The 20,690-nt window shown below is 33.1% G+C and overlaps 2 protein-coding genes across 6 annotated transcripts; one reads left to right on the forward strand and one right to left on the reverse strand.

Annotated features, from left to right (window-relative positions):
- LOC149906217 (beta1,4-N-acetylgalactosaminyltransferase B-like) lies at nt 1-6,731 on the reverse strand. 2 transcript variants are annotated; one of them, XM_090104221.1, is made up of 4 exons: nt 6,598-6,731; nt 3,919-4,402; nt 2,387-2,743; nt 1-1,525 (listed from the first exon to the last, which is right to left on the reverse strand). In XM_090104221.1, the coding sequence occupies exons 2-4, from the start codon at nt 4,347-4,349 to the stop codon at nt 1,345-1,347; spliced, it is 969 nt and encodes a 322-aa protein (XP_089960347.1). In that variant the 5' UTR covers nt 4,350-4,402; nt 6,598-6,731; the 3' UTR covers nt 1-1,344. The 2 variants fall into 2 exon arrangements, with proteins under 2 accessions (XP_089960347.1, XP_089960346.1); XM_090104220.1 differs by lacking the exon at nt 6,598-6,731 and adding an exon at nt 4,676-4,829.
- Nucleotides 5,806-19,764, forward strand: ENGase (cytosolic endo-beta-N-acetylglucosaminidase). Of its 4 annotated transcripts, none has more exons than XM_090104219.1 (10): nt 5,806-6,057; nt 6,545-6,870; nt 7,094-7,242; nt 7,496-7,644; nt 15,979-16,127; nt 16,432-16,597; nt 16,960-17,223; nt 17,466-18,212; nt 18,810-18,988; nt 19,493-19,764. In XM_090104219.1, exons 2-10 carry the CDS (start codon nt 6,560-6,562, stop codon nt 19,608-19,610), a joined length of 2,232 nt encoding a protein of 743 aa, XP_089960345.1. In that variant the 5' UTR covers nt 5,806-6,057; nt 6,545-6,559; the 3' UTR covers nt 19,611-19,764. The 4 variants fall into 4 exon arrangements, with proteins under 4 accessions (XP_089960345.1, XP_089960343.1, XP_089960342.1 ...); XM_090104217.1 differs by having other exon boundaries at nt 5,806-6,032; XM_090104216.1 differs by having other exon boundaries at nt 5,807-6,137.
- Nucleotides 19,765-20,690: the final 926 nt, after the last annotated feature.

A 20,690-nucleotide genomic window follows, 5' to 3' on the forward strand; every position in this document is an offset into this window, starting at 1 on the left:
TTATAATGTATTTTATTTCTCACTCAAGGGGATTATGCATAGTGACATGATTATGAATGGTTATACACAAATACAAATATTCCTGATTTATGTAAAGAAGGCATTACAAACACTACAAATATAATCAGAGTAACGTCGGAAAAATGTAGCATACATGTATTGATTCGTAATTCGTATTCCATTAATAAGATCAAAAATTATACTTTTAAGTTTTAGAATCACAAGTACATTCTTCCCCATTCCTATATTTCGTTCAATTCATTTACACTCTATACAAAATCACTTAAAAGCAAATATTTTAAAAACCTTTACATAAATAAATACACATTTGAGAAAATGAAGCTAAGTGCATTAAATATTTGTACAAAATAGTACGCGCATTATAATATAGGCTTGATATCTATGATTAAAATGTATCAAAAATGTAACATGCTCTAAAAAGTCACCATCTTATTTTAATACCATTTAAACAAAATCACTTGATTTAATTGCAAATTTCAATAAATATTCCGTAAAACGGTGGGACTAAACTAATATAAAGTGAAAACGATTTATTCCATTGTGTACTTAAACTATATCTGAGCATTGAACAATTAGCTCCTAAACCTTACAATAGTATTTCTTAAATACGATTTTAGACTAGAAAGCTATGAGATTATGACCGTTAAATTAAATGTAGAATCCAATAATGTTATGTGTACTTATTTGAAGTACTAAGTTAAAAATATTTTATATAAAAAAAATCAAACTTGGGCACAATTTAAGTATCTAAATTCTAAATTAAGCTTAAGATTGCAATTTTGAAAAACTTGAAAACTTCGAGCTGATACAATAAAAAAAAAACATATAGGTTAACGAGTATTGGTACAGCAGCTGTTATGTTTAACATTACGAAATTAAATTCCCCTAAAGACAACACTAAGATTGTCTTCCATTTCTTAAAATTAAAATAAATAATAAGCTAACTTAATTTAAAAACATTTCGATTTAACTAGCTGTGCGAAAGACATCACAATTACAAAAATATACATATAAAATATCAATACAAAAACACATTTGATTGAAGACATGCACCTAAAAACGTTATTCAATAATTTCACTTGATTTAATATTTTTGGTAAGTTTTTAACAAAAAAAAAACTTTAATAGACGAGAGAGACATAGTATACAAAATATGATTAATTTTTAAAATCATACTAAGGCCTATCGGGTTCTTTAATCGCCTACATTAGATTTACTTGCACTTCATTATTTTCGATTCACACTGCTTCATTATTATTTTACAACTGTCCAAGAAACACTTTATTCCCAAGATATTCACATAGTGTTTCACTTAAGCAACAATCAAGTCTTGACACTAATTCTCGTGAACAGCGGATGCGCGTGAAGCGAAGCGAGGTGGCGTGCGGGCGAAGCGAACCCGTCGCGTGCCGGCTTCGTGTGCGCCATGATGTGGTGCCGGTCCGTGTTCTTGGGCTCTTGCTTGTGCACTAGCATCGTGTAGCGCGATATGTCGGGCGGGAATCTGGAAGTAAATATCATTTAATTTATAATCATGTTTTTGTAGACCATAAATGCAGATTTATTGGGGACAATAATGTGTATTTGAACTTTTAAACTTAAAATTAAAACATTTATTCATTCACTAGAGATTGTTTAGAAGTGCTTTTGAATCATCAAAATAAATACAGAAAAATAATAATTTACTACCAGTTCGGAAAACTGTTTCTACGCAGAAGAAATTAACAGGATAACAAAATGATATTTTAAATATTCTTTTTTACTTTAGTGAATCTGTGAATAAAAAAACTTGTCAAATGATTGATAATTTAATTAAAGTATAGATAACATACTGTGTAAGTCATGGACTAGCATGGTATGGCATAGAAAACATCTACTAATCAAGTCATCCATATATTGTGAGCAAGGTTCACAATGCATATTAAATACTTTATTATATTATTGTTGTTATAGTGCAAGAATAGTTCATATGTGCCATATTTTATTGATATTCAAATATTTGATAGGTATTAAGAGGTATTGTTTAAAATATATATGTTTATGATGCAAGAATATACACATACACTATCAGAATTTAAACAAATAATAATTTGCTAAGATAGCAGTTGAATTGTACTTATCTACAATTACAATATATATAAATTATAAGTATTGTGAGGCATATTAGGCACAATAATCATTTGGTATCATCATAATAATTTTCCAGAGAATATTGAATAACAAAATAATTTATTAAATTTTCTACAGATATTTAAAACAGCATTCAATTAGAAACAAGTAACAACTTTAAAGTAACAAGCAACTTAAAAGTAAAAACATATTGCATTTTAAAAGTAACCGGTGAACCGATAAATAAAATGCTTACCTCAAAATATCAAGATTATGACTCTTAATCCTTGCAGCAAATTCATCATCCTCTCCTCCCCATCCCTTGAACTTATTGGAAAATCCATTGAGATCCACATATTGATCCGATCTAATTGCCAGCACGCCTCCAACCAACGTCTTATACGGCAGAACAAATCTGAACTTATCGATAATAGCGCTCATGTGCCGAGGTTGTTGCAGACAGACATACAGATTTGCAGCATTCAAGGGTAATAGGTCCACATCATGGTGTATGAGGCAGGGGAACTTGTCTGCGATGGCCTGTTTAGCTCCAATGTTGTATAGGAGACCTTTGTTGAATGGTTTGTCATCTTGCTGTTCAATTATGTAGATTCTGAAATTTTAATGCTGTTATATGAACTTAATTCATATGAGCTCAGTTAAAACAATGCTATCTTTTAAGGCCTAAGGTGAAAGTTGTTATTTCTTATGCTTTTGTGCAAATGAGGAAAAAAGTTAACTATAAACAATAGCAAATATTTATTCTCATGTAAGTGACTTATTGTCTTAATGGGAATAAATGTCTTTAAACCTTAAATATTAAAAATGTACATAATTTAAGAAAATTTGTAAACAATACATAATCTCAAAACAAATATTGTATGGGAGACAGTATGAGAAAGCATTAGTCATGTATATTAATCCATCAGGCCCCGTAATTACAGACACAATAGAAAATCTATTGTGCCGCGGTCGGATCTGGCCGCTCGGTGGTTGAGAGGTTAATTGATTAAAATGTGCATATTTGCATTTTAAAGATAAGGCTAATTTTATGTTTATGAAAAATATTAAAAAAAGTTGTTTTGATTAATTATTATCTATACAGTCTTTTGTGTTCTCTCAGTAAACAATGATCAATGTGTACAAAACATATTTTTAGAATAATATGTCCTTCCAGCTTTCCAGTCCAAAATATCATTGATGCCAGTTTTTTATATTTTCTATATAATTATAAAATATTTTTATTTAGTTAACAACATGGTGACGAAAATAAAAAAAATAATGATTTTATTTTAATTTACCATGGAGCAAGATCATTCAAGATGAAATAAGCATGAAATTTAAAACCAGTAAAAAAACTTACATCTGCTCCACAGATGTTAGCTTTTCAATACATGTGGAAGCCGTTATATATATTATATTGATTTGAATGTAGAAAATGTTTTTTTTTAATTTAGTCCATTCAAAATTCCTCAGTAAAAGATCAAGTTGTGAAATTGTTACATTTTTATGAAAGAATGAAAACATTATGAGAAGGCATACATCATGAAAGATATCTTAAATTTTAATCAATTTATTACAAATTCAGCAGATACTTTTGGCAGAATATTTAAAACTCAGATTAATGTTTTATTATCTCCCAGAATGTTTTATAATAGGGAAATCCCAATAAGTCAGAAGGTGATATTCATTATTCTAATGTTCACAAACAGGATGGAATAATCATCAACAATTACTCCTAATTACTTATTGCTTGTTTATAATAAAAACTAGCATAAAAATACTCACTTATAATGTATTTTCTGTTTCCTCAAGAAATTGTGTATAAAGGGGATGAACACATCCAGCTGGCTCTGTCTATTTCTATATGTAACCAGGATAGCAACACTGAACAATGGGTGACAATCTGTCGGCACAAAGCTCCCATTTGCAATGCCGCTGGGCACAAACTCATTTACTTGCTTCCTTACATCCCAGTTGTCTGGGAATACCTTCTCATATATACTCACATACTCACAATCAGTTTTTGACTTCCTCACCAAATTTGGGTTCACATGTTTATAGAGATGCTTATCTATCTCTTCCTTGGGAATATAATCATATTCATAATATCCATAGTAAGCAAACAACTGGATGATAGCGATGAGACATAGTATAATTATGATATAATTGCTGACGCGAATTTTTTGTAGCCTGTTCAGAGGCAGCCATTTAAGCATTTGGTTGTTAGAACCTCCTCTGTTAGATTATATAGATTACATTCCTTGTAAACCTGAAAGTAGAACAATCAATTTTGAAATTTAAATTAGTTTTACACATAACAAAGAATAATATCTTATTCAAAATTATTTGTTTGATTTTTCAAAACATTAATGTTCTGATTTAGTTACGGCTATAGGACCGCCTTATAGAAATCACGAAATTGCAAAATTAACTGTAAAAGTGTTATTTATTGTCCGTTTATTAATAAAGCACGACACTTAACGAGAATCGGATGTGACCTGATTGCTACACCTGTATAATGCGCACAACTTGTAAAACACACCTTTATAAAAATCGTAGGATATCTCCCGGCACTAAATTTGATTAGTTGATGAGTTTTTCATATATAAATGATTTTAATTGTTAAAAATAAAAAATATGAAAAATTCACGAGCACTATACCGGCAGCAAGTTACGAGACAACTGTCAAGTGTCATCTGTCGAGAGTCGCAGCTCGCAGGTCGCTTTGCGTGACGTTCGAAGACAGTAATCGATTGGTGTGTTGCCAGAAATTGCGGCTGATTTCAGTACAAGATTAATAATTTATAATATGAGTTTGTAAAAACATATACGATTAGTATTTCGAGCAAAAATAGATGATCGAAAATAAAATTTGGTAGAGTAAGGGTACAGTGATCGATTATAATCTGGATGAGCAGATAATGCTACTTTTTATCTGGGCACAAAGTGAAAGCTAGTAATTACGTAATTATAATAACAAAAAACACAAACAATAGAAATACGTACAAAAAGGTGGGCTTATCGCTAATACAGCGATCTCTTCCAGGGAACCTTAGGTCAACGATCACGAGAATTGTAGACATTATGTCCACAAAATCTAGTTTAGTTTCTGATGGTATAACACACAGGTATAACAGTTTAATTGCCTGTTCAAACAGGATAATAAGGAATGATGGAAGTAAACTTAGGTCATTATTATGATGGGAAGACTTTCATGTTATTTCAAAATAGAATATACTATTTTGTATTAAATAGTTTAAAGCAACACAAAATATAACACTGAACTTTTCTGCAGTGAGGCTGTACATTCATTCTTTATAATTATTTCTTGTATATTACCATGACCTTAAGATAATCTTATACTTACATAATTATGAATAAAATCACAATTAATATGTAAGTATACGCAATTTATTATTTTTAAGTGTTTTAAGTGTGTATTTTTAAGTGTGTATTATTATTCAGATCATAAAAAGCAAAGTATGTAATAAAATTTAAATACTGATTTAAATGGAAAGGAACTGAATAATTTATTTCTTCATATTACCAGCATCTCTCTTGAGAAATTGTGGATGTAAGAAATTCTTTGGATATACTTAGTCTCTGGAAATATTATAATATAATGTCATTAGCATTGTACCTCTTATCTAGTTTCATTTTATTGTCTAGTAATCCTTGTCCCATGGGAAACAAGTGCTTTGTTGCAGTACAAACGTTATCAAATGTTGCACACTTCCTCAGCCCTTATCACAACTAGGACAAACTAGTGTAACTAGTGCTTTGTTCCATGTGTTGTGTTTACATAAATACCAATAATAACAGGATCAGCTGCAGTTTCAAAGAAAGACAGCTTATGTTCAAGTTTTATTTTATTTATTCATAAATTTCCCTTAACAATAGTAAGTGTTATTTTAATAGAAGTAGGTGGGTACATAGAAAAATTAATACTTATTGAAGACTATGGTGATATTAGTGCTATGTAAACCGGTTGAATAATTTAAAAGGTACTTATTATGCTAGAAGTTGATTATAAAGAACAATGATTCATTGCAATTATTTATATTTATGCATGTTATTTATTAATATTATTTTAAACCAAAACTGAATGGTAATAAAGTCTCTAATATTTGTATGTTGTGTGCCAATAATGAGTTCGTATAATCATAAATAATTGTGAGTATGATTATTGCCCTAAATCTGCAAATGATTAGCATACATTATGAATTTAGAAATTGAAATTGGCAGTCGCGTTTTTATATTCCCGCCTTTAGTTATTGTAGTTGTCAATGTCAGTGATATATGTAAACAAGATAAAGTTTAATTTTTATCTGAATAAGTTTTAACTATTTATAAATGTAAGCAGTCTCCTTTGATATATAGTTAAAGTGTAAGTACCTGTTTTATTTATTAGAACAACACTAACACAATGGCAGAGAAGAAAATTTGGATGCAGCGAGAACTAACCTGTAAGCCACTTGATTCATATGAAGAGATTTTATTATTCTTACAAGATCCACCACCTTGGAGAACACTTTGTAAGGAATTAAAGCCGCATAGTGAAATAGCAATAAAGAACATAAACATCAATAAATGTCCGGAAAATAATATTTTGCTTGAAAGTCCACAAGCCTTCTGTCATTTTGATCCGGATGCGGAAGATGTCAAGCGCGAAGATAAAAAAATATTACCAAAGACACTGGTGTGCCATGATATGGCCAATGGGTATCACGATGACAGGTTTGTAAATTGTATAATAATTATAATTAATATTTTTCAATAATGTTTTATCAACTTTTACATTTTTCCTGTGTTTTTTCCTAATTGACTTCTAAATATTTTTTTTTACCTATTTTTTAACACTTTGTAAAAAAGCTTAAAACTTAGTTGTTATAATAAAGTAGCTATGCACTGTGCTTAAGAAATTCTCAAACGTTTATAGATTTTTTATTTTGTTTTATAGTATTATCGATGGCACTGGTAATTACGAAGCTTATACATTTTACAACTGGGCCGGGATAGACATTTTTATTTACTTCAGTCATCATTTGATCACGATTCCACCTCTCGGCTGGATCAATGTGGGTCACGCGCATGGAGTCAAAGTACTAGGTGATTATTTTTAATTTTTTCAACAAGCAACATCGGAGCTATAAAAAAAGATATTTTTTTTTAAATATTCCTTTTTCAATTTTTAAATTTGGAGTAAATGGTAAAAATGCAGTTATCAATTGGATTTGCGGGTGAACAGTTTGTTTGAAATCAGTACCTTTTTAATTCATTAGTCTTCAGAATTGGGAACCGTAGTGTCTTCGACGTAGTAAATATAACTTGTTCACATAAAACTTTATACATCACGTTAAAGGTACTGTTATAACGGAATGGAGCGATGGGGTCGTGTTTTGGGATCGGGTGCTGCAGTCCGAGAGTGAGTGGCAGAACCTCGCCAGCGCGCTCGTGGCCATTGCAAAGACGCTAAAGTTCGACGGCTGGCTGCTCAATATTGAGAATAAGGTTATTTATTTTCCGTACTTTAGAAAATTTGTCACACTTATTACAACTTACCATAAATAACTTTTTCCGATCTACCCTCCATTACCTAAGCGAAGAAACAGGGCCGGATTTAGAGGTCCAGAGGCCTCGGGGCAACAAAGGAGTGGAGGCCCCCCCGCCCCAAATTATTTTCCAAATAAAATGAACAATTTTTCTCAGTCGAGTTTTTCAATAAATAATTTATTGTGAAACCAAGTAGATTCTCTTAGTATTTAACAAACGCATATAAATATAATCGGAAACATGAATTATCTGAACTAAATTTTAGTGATAACGAACGGAACCTTTCGAGCTTTTTTTGCCGAAAAACCGTTGATGATTTCGCTGAAATCCAGTTCTCGGAGTATATCGCTTTCAATGCTCAGGAGAGAAAGCTTTGATAGACGGTTTTGTCCCATAGTGGTTCGAAGCCTATTTTTTATAATTTTCATTTTTGAAAATGAGTGATAGGGTCGCTATGTTTTCACAGTTTTTCTGTAGTGTATTTAGTATCAGCATTGCACCCGTGCGAAGCCGGGGCGGGTCGCTAGTATCTTTATAAATGGATGAATCAGGATTCGCTTTCATAATAAGACTAATCAATTCAAATAATATCTTTAGAGTAAAAATAGACGATTGAGGCAATTTTGAATATAACGTTACTAAAGTCCGGTCGCGGAGCAGGAAGAATTTCGTACATTAACCTGTTATTACCTGTCACTGTCACTCCATTGTAAAAATAATGTGTCTTGCTCGCACAGGTGCAATGACCGCCGTCCTTAGGGATTGTAAAACTCAAACTCAAACATTTATTTATTCAATTAGACTTCTTCTAGAAGCACTTTTGAAACGTCATTAAGTACATGTTTTTAACATTACCACCGATTCGGAAAGCAGTATCTACGGAGAAGAATCGGCAAGAAACTCCATAGTTGCTCTTTTTAATCATGTCAGATTTACAATTTTACAATTAATTACATAATATGTAATATCATAATATATTATCATAATATACCAAAGAACTGTCCTGTGGTTTTTACGCGACAACCCTCCATGGGTTTTTATCTTCCATATATTCCTTAATACTGTAATAGGCTCTCTTGACAAGTACATTTTTTATATAAGATTTAAATGTAGAACTACTAAACTCTTTAATATTATGAGGAATTCTGTTGTAAAAGCGTATACCTTGGCCCATAAATGAATTTTTAACTTTAGCTAGCCGGAATAATGGCATTTCAATTTTATTTCTGTTTCTTGTGTCATAACAATGTCTATCTCCTACTTTTGTGTGTAAGTAAGCGTTATTATGTACATATAAAATATTATTAAATATATACTGCGACGGTACAGTAAGGATACCAGTATGCTTAAAGAGATCTCTTAGTGAGTCTCGAGCACGCAAATTATATACAGAGCGTATGGCTCTTTTCTGTAATATAAATATAGTTTCTATATCTGCAGCCCTGCCCCATAGCAGGATTCCATAGGACATTATGCTATGAAAGTAGCTAAAGTAAACCAATCTAGCCGTTTCTTCATCGGTGAGATGCCTTATTCTTCTAACTGCATATGCAGCTGAGCTGAGCTTAGCAGCGGTGGTGGTAACATGGGCCCCCCATTGAAGCTTCTCATCTAATGTCAAACCAAGAAAAACAGTCGATTCCACAGGGTATAATACCTCCCCGTTTAAAATAATATTCCTTTGCACCTTTTTTACATTTGGGAGGATAAATTCTACACAATTTGTTTTTTTTGTATTTAATAGTAAATTATTAGCATTAAACCAATTGGATATGCGTAAAAGAGCAGAGTTTACTTCGTCAACATTTGTGTCATGTCTATCCACATTAAAAATTAATGAGGTGTCATCTGCAAACAGTACTATTTCACACATATCCTGCAAATAATAAGGTAGGTCATTAATATACACTAAGAACAAAAACGGTCCTAAGATAGATCCCTGCGGAACACCTATGTTAATCGGCGCACCGCGAGATTTCTCTCCATTAACGACAACGGTTTGTACCCTGTTCTGAAGATATGAAGCTATGAGATCCTGAGCTAAGCCTTTGATACCATAAAAATTTAGTTTCCGTAATAGAGTGGAATGTTCTACACAGTCGAAAGCCTTAGAAAGGTCGCAGAATATCCCCAAAGCATTCTTTGAATTTTCCCATGCTTTGTATATACAGGGTGTCCCAAAAAGTAGTGATGAACGGAAGCTGGGAGGTAGAGGACCTAGAGAGCTATCCGAATCACCCCCATGTATGTTATGCGATTTTTCGTATTTTCGGAGTTATGACATTTTTTTCAATTTTTCATCTATCGCTGAGTACGATGAGATTTTTATTTATGGTGACGTGACTTATTGCGCTAGATGCTTGATTTTTTTTTGTGTGGTAAGCTGAAAGATAGGCCAATTCAGTATGGTAACATTTACTATCGTTAGATCTTCGAATGGAATAAAAAAAGAATTAAATGCCAAGAAAGATAAAATTACCCAGTATGTTCACAACTTCAAGGGCCCATAAAAAAATAAAATCACATAAAAAAAGTTTTCCATTTGGCTTTTAAAAACTCGCTCTATCTATCAGGTAGCTACCCTAAAAATTTCATTTTATTATTCAGAAGGCTTCAATCGAAAAATTGAAATCTAAATGTGGTAAGTGCAAAAATTTTATTAACATGATGATCATTAAAATCAAATTAAAACCCATAAATAGGTGTTTAATTACCAGAAATTTTTAAAATAACCCCGCTGTTGCTCAATGCAAGTGCGACATCACCGTAAAAAGTTGTCTTTTAAATGTCTGAATGCCCTTTTATCATTTTTAATGGTTTCTTCTGCTACTATGAATTTCCGGGTTATTTCGTCCAAATTGTAGCATTCTCTCAAGTAGCCGAGGTCTTTTTAGTATCCCCATTGAAACAAATCAATGGGGTTTAGGTCGAGGGACCGTGCAGGCCAGGCTTTAAGGCAGGCGTCACCAGCGCATGCGCAGGCTGCAACGACCAATCCATCTTTCAGGGTATCTTTGCCCTTTAGCCTGGCCTCGACGGTCCCCGGACATAAACCCTATTGATTTTTTTCCGTGGGGATACTACAAAGACGAGAGACTGCCACAATTTGAACGAAATAACCTGGAAATTCATAGTAGCAGAAGAAACCATTAAAAATGATAAAAGGGCATTCAGACATTTAAAAGACAACTTTTTACGGTGATGTCGCACTTGCACTGAGCAATAGCGGGGTCATTTTAAAAATTTCTGGTAATTAAACACCTTGTTATTGGTTTTAATTTGTTTTTATTAATCATCATGTTAATTCAATTTTTGCACTTACCTCATTTAGATTTCAATTTTTCGATTGAAGCCTTCTGAATAATAAAATGAAATTTTCAGGGTAGCTACCTGATAGATAGAGCAAGTTTTTAAAAGCCAAATGGAAAACTTTTTTTATGTGATTTTATTTTTTTACGGGCCCTTGAAGTGGAGAACATACTGGGTAATTTTATCTTTCTTGGCATTTTAATTCTTTTTTTTATTCCATTCAAAGATCTAACGATAGTAAATGTTACCATACTGAATTGGCCTATCTTTCAGCTTAGCACACAAAAAAAATCAAGCACCTTCCGCAATAATTGACGTCACCATGAGTGAAAATATCACCGTACTCGGCGATAGGTGAAAAATTGAAAAAAACGTCATAACTCCGAAAATACGAAAAATCGCATAACATACATGGGGGTGATTCGGATAGCCCTTTAGGTCCTCTACCTCCCAGCTTCCGTTCATCACTACTTTTTGGGACACCCTGTATGTGATAAAAGAGCTACTCCGGCATCAGTGGTAGAGCGCCCCTTTGTGAAACCATACTGTTTGGCGTGCAGTAAACCATTTGATGCAAAATGACTATTTAATTGGTTTAAAATTAGTTTCTCGAAGACTTTGCTCAAAGTTGGTAATATGGAAATTGGCCTATAGTTATTACTGTCTTCTTGGTCACCACTTTTAAATAAAGGAATAACTTTGCTAAACTTTAGTAAATCAGGGAAAATACCACAGTCGCAACACTGATTAAATATAAACGCTAGTTGATTGGCAATGTTTTCTATGATATTATTTACTAAATTTACAGACATACCCCAGAGATCACATGTTTTTTTTAAATTTAATGTTTTAAAAGTTTTAACAATTTCATCAGCAGTCACGTGTCGCAATTCAAATAATTTGTTACACTCAGCAACGTGATCCCTCAATAAAGACTCTGCAAGCGCTGAAGACGAATTTAAATTCTTAGTTAAACTAGCAGGGACACTACTAAAGAAATCTTCAAAAGCAAGCGCAACATCAGCACTTTTGTCAATGACCCTACCAGAGTTGACAAGTTTTATGGTACTATCGTTTGATCGGATTTTGCCCAATTCACCATTAATAATTGTCCAAACCGTTTTAACTTTATTGTCAGAGTTGCGTATTTTGTCTCTGATATACAAACTCTTGGCAGTGAAACAAACTTTTTTAAATGTTTTTGAATAATTTCTAACATAACTAAGAAATGATAAGTCTTTGTTATATTGTTTCATACCATATAACTCGTAAAGAACGTTCCTGCATCTGTGTATACTAGGAGTTGCCCATTGGCTGAATGGTAAATCCTTGGTAATAGTTAAAGATTTAATTTTAAATATTTTTTCATATTCACTATGAATTAACTTAAAAAGATTTGTAAACATTTCACAAGGATTTTTATGAAAGGATTGATTATTCAGGTCAGGTAGTTTATTATCAATATTATTTCTAAATGTATGAATGCCTTTTCTAGTTATAGGCCTAACATTAATTCTTTTGAATGTAGGTATGCAATCCCATTCAAAAACTACTTTCTGGCCACAGTGATCCGAAGTTAGCGTGTTGAGAATATATTTTTCTAAACATTTGCAATCACAGTATATATTATCAATACAAGTTGCAGAAGTAGGTGTTATTCGTGTAGGCTCATCAAAAAGTTTATACAGATTAAATGAATGAAACAAATTAACTATTCGTGTTGCCGTTTGTGTGTGTGAAAGTAAATCAATATTAAAATCACCACATACTATTACCTTCTTTTTACTCCTGCCTAAACGCTTTAATATTTCTTCCATGACTGTCTCAAACAAATTATAGTCACTGGAAGGAGGTCTGTATACGCAAACAATAATGTAACGCTCAAGCTCAACACAGGACAGTTCAATGGTGCGTTCTACAGAAAGGCTAACAATGTCAGTTCGTTCCTTGCATTTTAAACTATTGTGTACAAAAATAAGAGAACCTCCATGAATAGCATTTGTCCTAAAGTATATACTTTTTAATTTATAATTATCAATATTTATTAACAACTGACATTGTTTAAGCCAATGTTCTGTTACACAAAATATTTTAATTCTATTATGATTTAAAAATAATTCTATTTCTAATAATTTGCTAGCCAAGCCTTGAATATTTTGATGTACAATGGAAAAAGGCTGCTTAGCTGTTGTCTTACATACTAGTTTAAATCTAGCTTAGGGCTAGTTTGTCTATCAACACTTAACCTAGGTTGATGTATATAATTACTACTACATAAAATTATAGTAGATCGATGGTCTGCTACTGAACATGTATCAGACTGGTTAATAATTTTATATGCTATTATCATAGCAAGTTCTCTCTTATATCTAGATGGCAGATACACTGTATTCTTTGTCAAACAAAAAGATTTTATACAAGAATTTATGTCAAAATATATAAATGCATCACTATGATGATTTGTTAAATTATATAATTTTAAATTGATATTATAGATAAATTTGTTTTGATTTTGTGTCAAACCAGGCAAATATGGCAATGTACACAACATAAATTTGCATTTTGTCTCACTACTAATTTTCAACATTTTTTGAAATCCTATATCAATGTCATGTTTTTTTAAATTAAAACTATCTCCGTATAATATACAGTGCGACACAAAAGAGATGAAAATAAATGAGGGCGCCACCGTCGCTCATATAGCAACACTGATACTGCGACGCAAACGATCTTGATACTATAGAATAAAAATCCAAAAATGTATATAATATAATCTAAAATAAATACCGCGATTTAAACCGTTATAATTGTTTCAGTGTAGCAATAGTGTAATTTAAGACAAAAATACATTAGTATTTTAATTGACCTACCTAGGTCAAATTTTACTTAAATGTATTTGGAATTAGTTATTTTATAAAAATCGGTCAAGTGTTTAGACTGCAGAGGCGCACATAGAATCAAACATACAAACAAACAAGCATACATGCAGCTCAAACACATTACCCTCTTTCTGGGTCCGTCGGGTAGAAAAAAACAAGGCGATTTGAAAACCACATATTTTTATTTTTTTGTAGATAAATTTTGTACATTAATATAATTCATCAAAATCTAAATATTCTACTCCTTCAAAGGACTGATCATCACTCTGTTTCGAAGTACTGGCAAGAGGGTACGGGGCATCTTCAGTATCTGTAAATATGATACAGTAAATATGATTTTTTTTCTTATGGTTTGATTGATTAAAAGATAGATAGCTGTATGAAAACAGTTATCACTATACTATGTAGTAAAATCTAAACTAGGTACTTTATTTGAGGCTGGTTGGATTGGATATAACTTCTTGACTCAAATTGTGCTGGTCGCACTATAAAAACTAGTTTTTGTTTACATACAAATAACCTCAAATTAATTTGCGAAAACGTAATAATCGCCATACATACGTACATTAAACACTCGTTACTAATGGAATATTCTATTTTACGTAGTACTGAGCAAAAATAAATGGAATCTAACCGGTATATTCTGCTGTACGTTTGTAAACGTTTTCCAAATCAGTCAATAAATTTCCAGCTTGAAATTCGGACAAACACCGAATAAAAACTTTATACACCACATCACGGACACCGCTAGGTTTAACCTTTTTCATGATGTCTCCTTTTTTATTTAAATTTCTTGTTCTAAATAACAATTTTATCTCAATAATTCTCCACTTCACGAAAAAAACAACAAATTTTTATTCAACTTGACAGCTACATTGCCAATTCAGGGTTGCCAGGTAATGAAAAATGAATTAGTTCCAAAATAATTAATTTCATCTCTTTTATGTCGTACTATAATAACAATACTATTTTCCTTAAAACTAAAATTATCTAACGAATTCATGATATATGTAAATGAACTATTAGGAGTGCAAAAATTGGTTACTTTATTAATTATTTATACTTAATAAAGTAACCAATTTTTGAAATATATTTAATATTTATACATTCTTCTTTCGATCTTCGAGAATTTTGTAGTAAAATAGTTCCGGCGATTGATCTTTTCCATAGTCCTTTTTGTATGAATCAATCAAAGACACAAATTGAACCAACTCATTACCAAGACTAGGCTCTAAATCATCCGTATACACTTTCACCAATGCCTCTGCTGCAGCGTGCAAATTTTCACGGAATCGAATACCCAACCTCCGAGGTTGCGGGCAAGTACCACCCCACTGAGCCATTGAGCCATTGGGGTATTCCCTCAAGATGGGTAGTAAATTGGAAGTGCTTATCAGGGCCATTTGAGATTTTGATATTTCACTGATTGCCTGATTAGAGTGAACAAATATAGATCAATGATTTCTGTTAATATTTAAATTCAAATTCAAATTTCATTTATTTACAAGAATGTAGTTACAAAAAAGGTGTTATTACTATGTTAACGCGCTAATACATTCTACCCACTTTCTGGGTGTGCAAATATTTAAATGGAAATAAGTTAAATTACACTACACCAACACTACGCAAATTCTTCGCGTCACTAATCACTATTGTTAAACGTCACTAATTTTTCCTTGTCACAGATTCTATATATATGTATGTATATTCAGTACAGAATGTAAGATTTATATAATTAAGATTAATATAATCAACTAATCATGTACTGTAGGTAAAGGTAAAAGTGAAAAAAAATATCAAAGGAAAAGATGTTGTTTTACTAGTTGGAATTTGAAAGATTTTTTTTCCGAAGTCTCTATTGTGGGGGCCCCCTGCTTGTGGAGGCCCCGGGCCTTCGCCCCGTTTGCCCTCCCCTAAATCCGGCCCTGCGAAGAAAGCGGTAAAATTTAAAATTCAAAGCGAACCCATCGTAGTTGCTGGCTAGCGATTAGTCCTTGATGCTATAACATAAGTAAAATATCTGTCGAATAAACTGCAATATCGCAATTATACTTGTTATAAATACGAATTAACTATTAACTATTGTTAATACATATTCCTTTAGATATCAAAACCAGACGTGCTGCTACAATTCGTGCGGTACCTGCACACCACGCTTCATCAGGAGCTCGACGATCCGGTCCTTATTTGGTACGACAGTGTTACTGTTGAAGGGCATCTCAATTGGCAGAATGGACTTAACGAGAAAAACAGGTATTTTTTGTTCTAGAATAGATTTTAGCTTGATGTTAACTTACGTATAAAATACTGTTTGTATGGTGTTGATGGGATTCTATAAACGTGTTGTTACCTTACTAATACGTATTTCATTTTCTATGAGTTTTAAAAAATATCAGAAAATTCCCGCTTATTGTTAGGTGGAAGTCTTCTGTATTCTGTTGTTTCATTTGTAAATAAACATAATAACTGTGTATATTATTTATTTTCATTCATCCTTATCCTCTCAAAACTTAAAAAAAACGATGTGGGTATTCCAAAAACACTTGTCTATCGCCAGAGCGTTCTTCGACGCATGCGACGGGTTATTTACGAACTACTCGTGGCGCGAGGAGGACGTGTCGGCGAGCGCGGCGGCCGCGGGGGACAGGCGGCACGACCTGTATGTGGGGGTCGATGTGTGGGGCCGGAACTTCTATGGCGGGGGGCAGTTTAACACACAGGAGGTGGGTTGGAGACAGGGAGAGAGAATTCTTTTTTTTTTTACTTGAGAGAAAGAGAGAGATAAATGAAATTTTATAAGATATTAGTTGGGGATAAGGGCAGCCTTTTAATAAATCACATTATACAACACGTTTTATCTTAATTATTTTTCAAATAGTTGTATATTTATTACTTCTGTAATTGCAGGTAATCGCTAAGTTGGCTAGGCACTCGTTTGCTTTTTTAATAATGATGAATGATTCCATGATGATAATTTGATTTTTTATGATTATCTGTAGATTTGAAAAAAAAGAAGTTTCTTCTGTAGATAAAAAATTACTCTTTATTTTAACCAATAAACTAAATAATTCTATTTCATTCCCAGGCAGTGCAACTGATCCACAGCTACGACTGCTCATTAGCCATATTTGCACCCGCCTGGACACACGAAGCCATGTCCGACGAGGAGGGTGACCCCAACACAGTGGCTGATGCTGCTGAGCTGGAGGTCTACCAGCGGTTCCTGCTGCGGGACAGAGCCTTCTGGTGCAGCGTGTGGCCCTTCCTCAATACAACGCTGCCGAGTTGTTTGCCCTTCCAGACGAGCTTCTGTAGGGGGCAGGGGAAGAAGCGCAGGATGTATGGAGAGGTAATTTACTTGGCCAACATTTCATAAAAATTTTTGTTGTTGTTACGTACGTTAAATAGCGATATATTGGGAAGAAAGATAATTTGTTTTCCTTTGGTAGACCATTCATATTATCATGATTCATGACGTTCAAATTTAACATATGAATTATATGTATAGTAAATTATTATTTAGAAAATTGTTTCTTAGTCGAATTACTTACAATAACGAATATTTTGCACTTCACCACGATATGTTTGCAGGTGATATGTCCAGTACCGTGGTATAACTTACGGCATATGCAATACCAACCGAACTCATCCCTGGGCCCGCACGGCTACCTAATCTCCAGCGCCGCTAATATTGCGGGGCTCTCGCGTTTAGGGCTCCTACGCACAAGGGACGGCATCCTCAGATATCGACGATCGGTTGAAGAAACCAGACAAGACACTGATGAATCCACCCAGGAAATAGTCCTAGCCCTTAAAGCGGACAGCGTTGGGGATATACAAGAAGAAGTGGTCGAAGAAACAACGGTTAACGAAAGGAAATCCGTCAAAAGGAAAATGACCAGAGTGCTCCGACATTTCTTCAGGATAAAGTCGCCGAAGACAGAAGATCGGGAACATACAGCAGTGCATGAAACGGAGCAGGATTCGAAGCCCAGCAGTAGCACGATGGAAGTTAGAGGCCGGTCTATGGTGCAGATGTCCATTAACTTACAGCTTGGAAATAAACAAGTGAAAACTAAATACGCGCTAGGCTATGTGGCCAATGAGCTGGAGTGTTTGGAACAATTCTATGAAGACAGCTTTATTGGTGGATCCTGTCTTAAAATCAATCCTTGTGATGAAGTGACACCAGAACATAGGTTTTCTAGATTGTTCTTCAGTGATTTCTACGTGAGGAACTGTTTGATAGCATGCGTCGTGACAAAGACGCTGCCTGGACATGAGAGCCAGTTTTTGAATGTCATTTTGAATGTTGAATGTGGCGGTAAGAAAACAAAGGTAAGGTTAAGTTATTTGCGTTATTTAGAAAAAGTTATGGTTTATCGTAACTACACTGTTGATAATATTTTGTTATCGTAATATAAGTTTAAGAGAAATCAATTGTAAATGATAACCGATAACAGTTTCCTTGAAATGTATCTCACTACGCTACTTCACATTCAGTATTTTTAGGCATGAATTGAGTGGCTTGTAGTAAATATTATTTTACTACGCTAATAATAATAATATTATACGAACGTTATAATTTGAATAAAAAAATGCTTTCTGAAATACTTAGTACACTTATTCATAATTGTACCTATTGTAATTTGTATGCTATATGACCATTAATTAATCTATGAATATATGTCGGATATTTAATCCGACAGTCTGATCCGAATGTCTGATCAGAGTGTATGAAGGCACGTTCCATACATTTGGTAAACATTTAGCCGTTTATTGCACGCATACGTAGAGATTTTACATTTTCTTACAATTTATCCATATACGTAGGTGAAAAAAACTTAATCTAGTAGAACGTTTCTATCCTTAGATGTCGCAATAAAAAAGTTGACTTTATTTCTTCTTAATCTTTTATTATATTATATTTTACAGGTAGTTCTAGTAGGCAGAAGTATCCCGCATCACCACGAAGCATGGTCTGGTTCAGAAGTGGTGAACGAGTACCCACTACGCGAGTCGGAGCACGAGTTGCGCAACTTGCAGCGCCACTTGTTGCTCAACCAACCCGGATTTTATGTACCCGTGGAGAATGCGTATGGATGGGTGGTTAGGTACATTATATTGAGATTTTTTTGTTGATAGCAGCTATGCGAACTAAGAATAGGAACGTTAATTTATGTGTCAATTACGTGGCAAATGTCATTTGAGAAATACGATTTAAGTACTTAGAAATCCTTTTTTGCACGGTTTATTATTTTCGTTTGAATTAATAACTATGGTATCACAAAATGGCGCAGAATCGATCCTATTTTGTGTTTCTTAACTTTAAATCTTTAAACTTTACATCTTAACTATACGAAGCAGTTCCATCAAGAGGTATAACACATATAAATTAGTTGGTAGGAAACTAAAACTTGACTTTTCTCGCTTCTCCAGTTATAATCAAACTGATTTTGACTTAATATGAAGAAAAAAAAAATATCACTGCAGTATTCAGAATTCAGAAAAAATTATAATACTTGAACTTGATGTTGTGTAAATGATAATTTTCTATTTCTCTTAATTTTTTCTATTTAATTTTTTTATGAATGTATTCATCTATATCTATCTTCCAGGTACTATGATATCGAGGTTCCAAATTCGTGTGTGACGTCAGTGAGTGTCCGCACCGGGCTGGACGTGGGGCCTGTGCTACTCGGACACTTTGGCCTCTGCGACAAGTTGATAGAATAAATAACAAAATTGTATTAATAAATTGTGTTGAAATTAAAAAAATGTCCCAAAAAATCTTTGAAAACGGAACAAATGGTCACCCTATTCATGATTTTATTATAATATAAGGAAACGTAAAAAACCTTTGTTTGAAAAGTTATAATGTAATTTGATTAAGGGCCGATTTTTCAATGCTTTGATAAAACTTATCCGTCCAATAAAGTAATACACGATAATACTGTCAAATACGGGCAATTATACCCGGCGCGGCGAATGATAATCCCTATGACAGTTCGTCTTAGTGATTGCTCGTATGGGTCGTGTCGATACTTTACTATTTTATAGGCAAAGGCGTCGTTTGCTTTCAGCCACGTCGGTAAACATGTTTTTACAATTAATATTATAAAATTTTTAACGTCTAATATTATGTTGTTGTTGTATTAATTTAAGTTTTTTAGCATAGATTAAGTAGGTAAGTAAAACGAAAGTTTTCCAAAACATAAAAATGTGCCTTATCATTTTCACGTCATTTTAACCCGTTTAACACAGTGTATATTATTTTATCATGAAAATGGAATCCCCTATATAATTTGTCTAAAAAACTTATATTATCATAGGTAAGTAAATTAACGCGAACGGTAATTAATTAATTAACTATGCTGCGATCTTCTGTTCCATTCAATAGTGTATGAACTAAAGTTTAAGCATGGAACAAATGTGAACTCGTTTGCATTATCGAAATTTGTTTATCGATACTTTCCGCACTAGTCGATAAATGCCAACGATGTAAGTTTTGAAGGAAGTAAACGTAAAGTCAAATTGATATAATTTCTCGTAAATGTTAAGAATTGATATAATTCCAACGGAATATCATTGTTATGGCATAAAGCTAAGTAAAAAATAATAAATGCCATTTTTAGACGCCTCCAATACGTTTCTTATTTAATGGTGACGCCATTACAAGTTTGTCTCTTGAGAATAACTGTCAGTGTCATAGGAATCATCATTCGCCGCGCCGGGCATAGAATACGTTTTTAAAATGGTAGCTTTATACATTACTAGCTGCTCCGCGCGGCTTCACCCCCGTGACTCCACCCCTGT

This window comes from Colias eurytheme, chromosome 8, assembly GCF_061535395.1.
Source record: "Colias eurytheme isolate Ceu_HAF_F1 chromosome 8, ilColEury1 Martin Lab GWU primary, whole genome shotgun sequence".
Lineage (NCBI taxonomy): Eukaryota > Metazoa > Arthropoda > Insecta > Lepidoptera > Pieridae > Colias > Colias eurytheme.

What these genes read in the sequence shown, in the direction of transcription:
- ENGase (XM_090104219.1), top strand. Translation starts at nt 6,560, where the DNA reads ATGGCAGAGAAGAAAATTTGGATGCAGCGAGAACTAACCTGTAAGCCA. An exon ending in AATGGGTATCACGATGACAG is followed by an intron (nt 6,871 to 7,093) that starts GTTTGTAAATTG and finishes TTTGTTTTATAG; the next exon opens with TATTATCGATGGCACTGGTA. An exon ending in GCGTATGGATGGGTGGTTAG is followed by an intron (nt 18,989 to 19,492) that starts GTACATTATATT and finishes TCTATCTTCCAG; the next exon opens with GTACTATGATATCGAGGTTC.
- LOC149906217 (XM_090104221.1), bottom strand. Translation starts at nt 4,349, where the DNA reads ATGCTTAAATGGCTGCCTCTGAACAGGCTACAAAAAATTCGCGTCAGC. An exon ending in AAACAGAAAATACATTATAA is followed by an intron (nt 2,744 to 3,918) that starts GTGAGTATTTTT and finishes TTAAAATTTCAG; the next exon opens with AATCTACATAATTGAACAGC. An exon ending in CATAATCTTGATATTTTGAG is followed by an intron (nt 1,526 to 2,386) that starts GTAAGCATTTTA and finishes ATTTACTTCCAG; the next exon opens with ATTCCCGCCCGACATATCGC.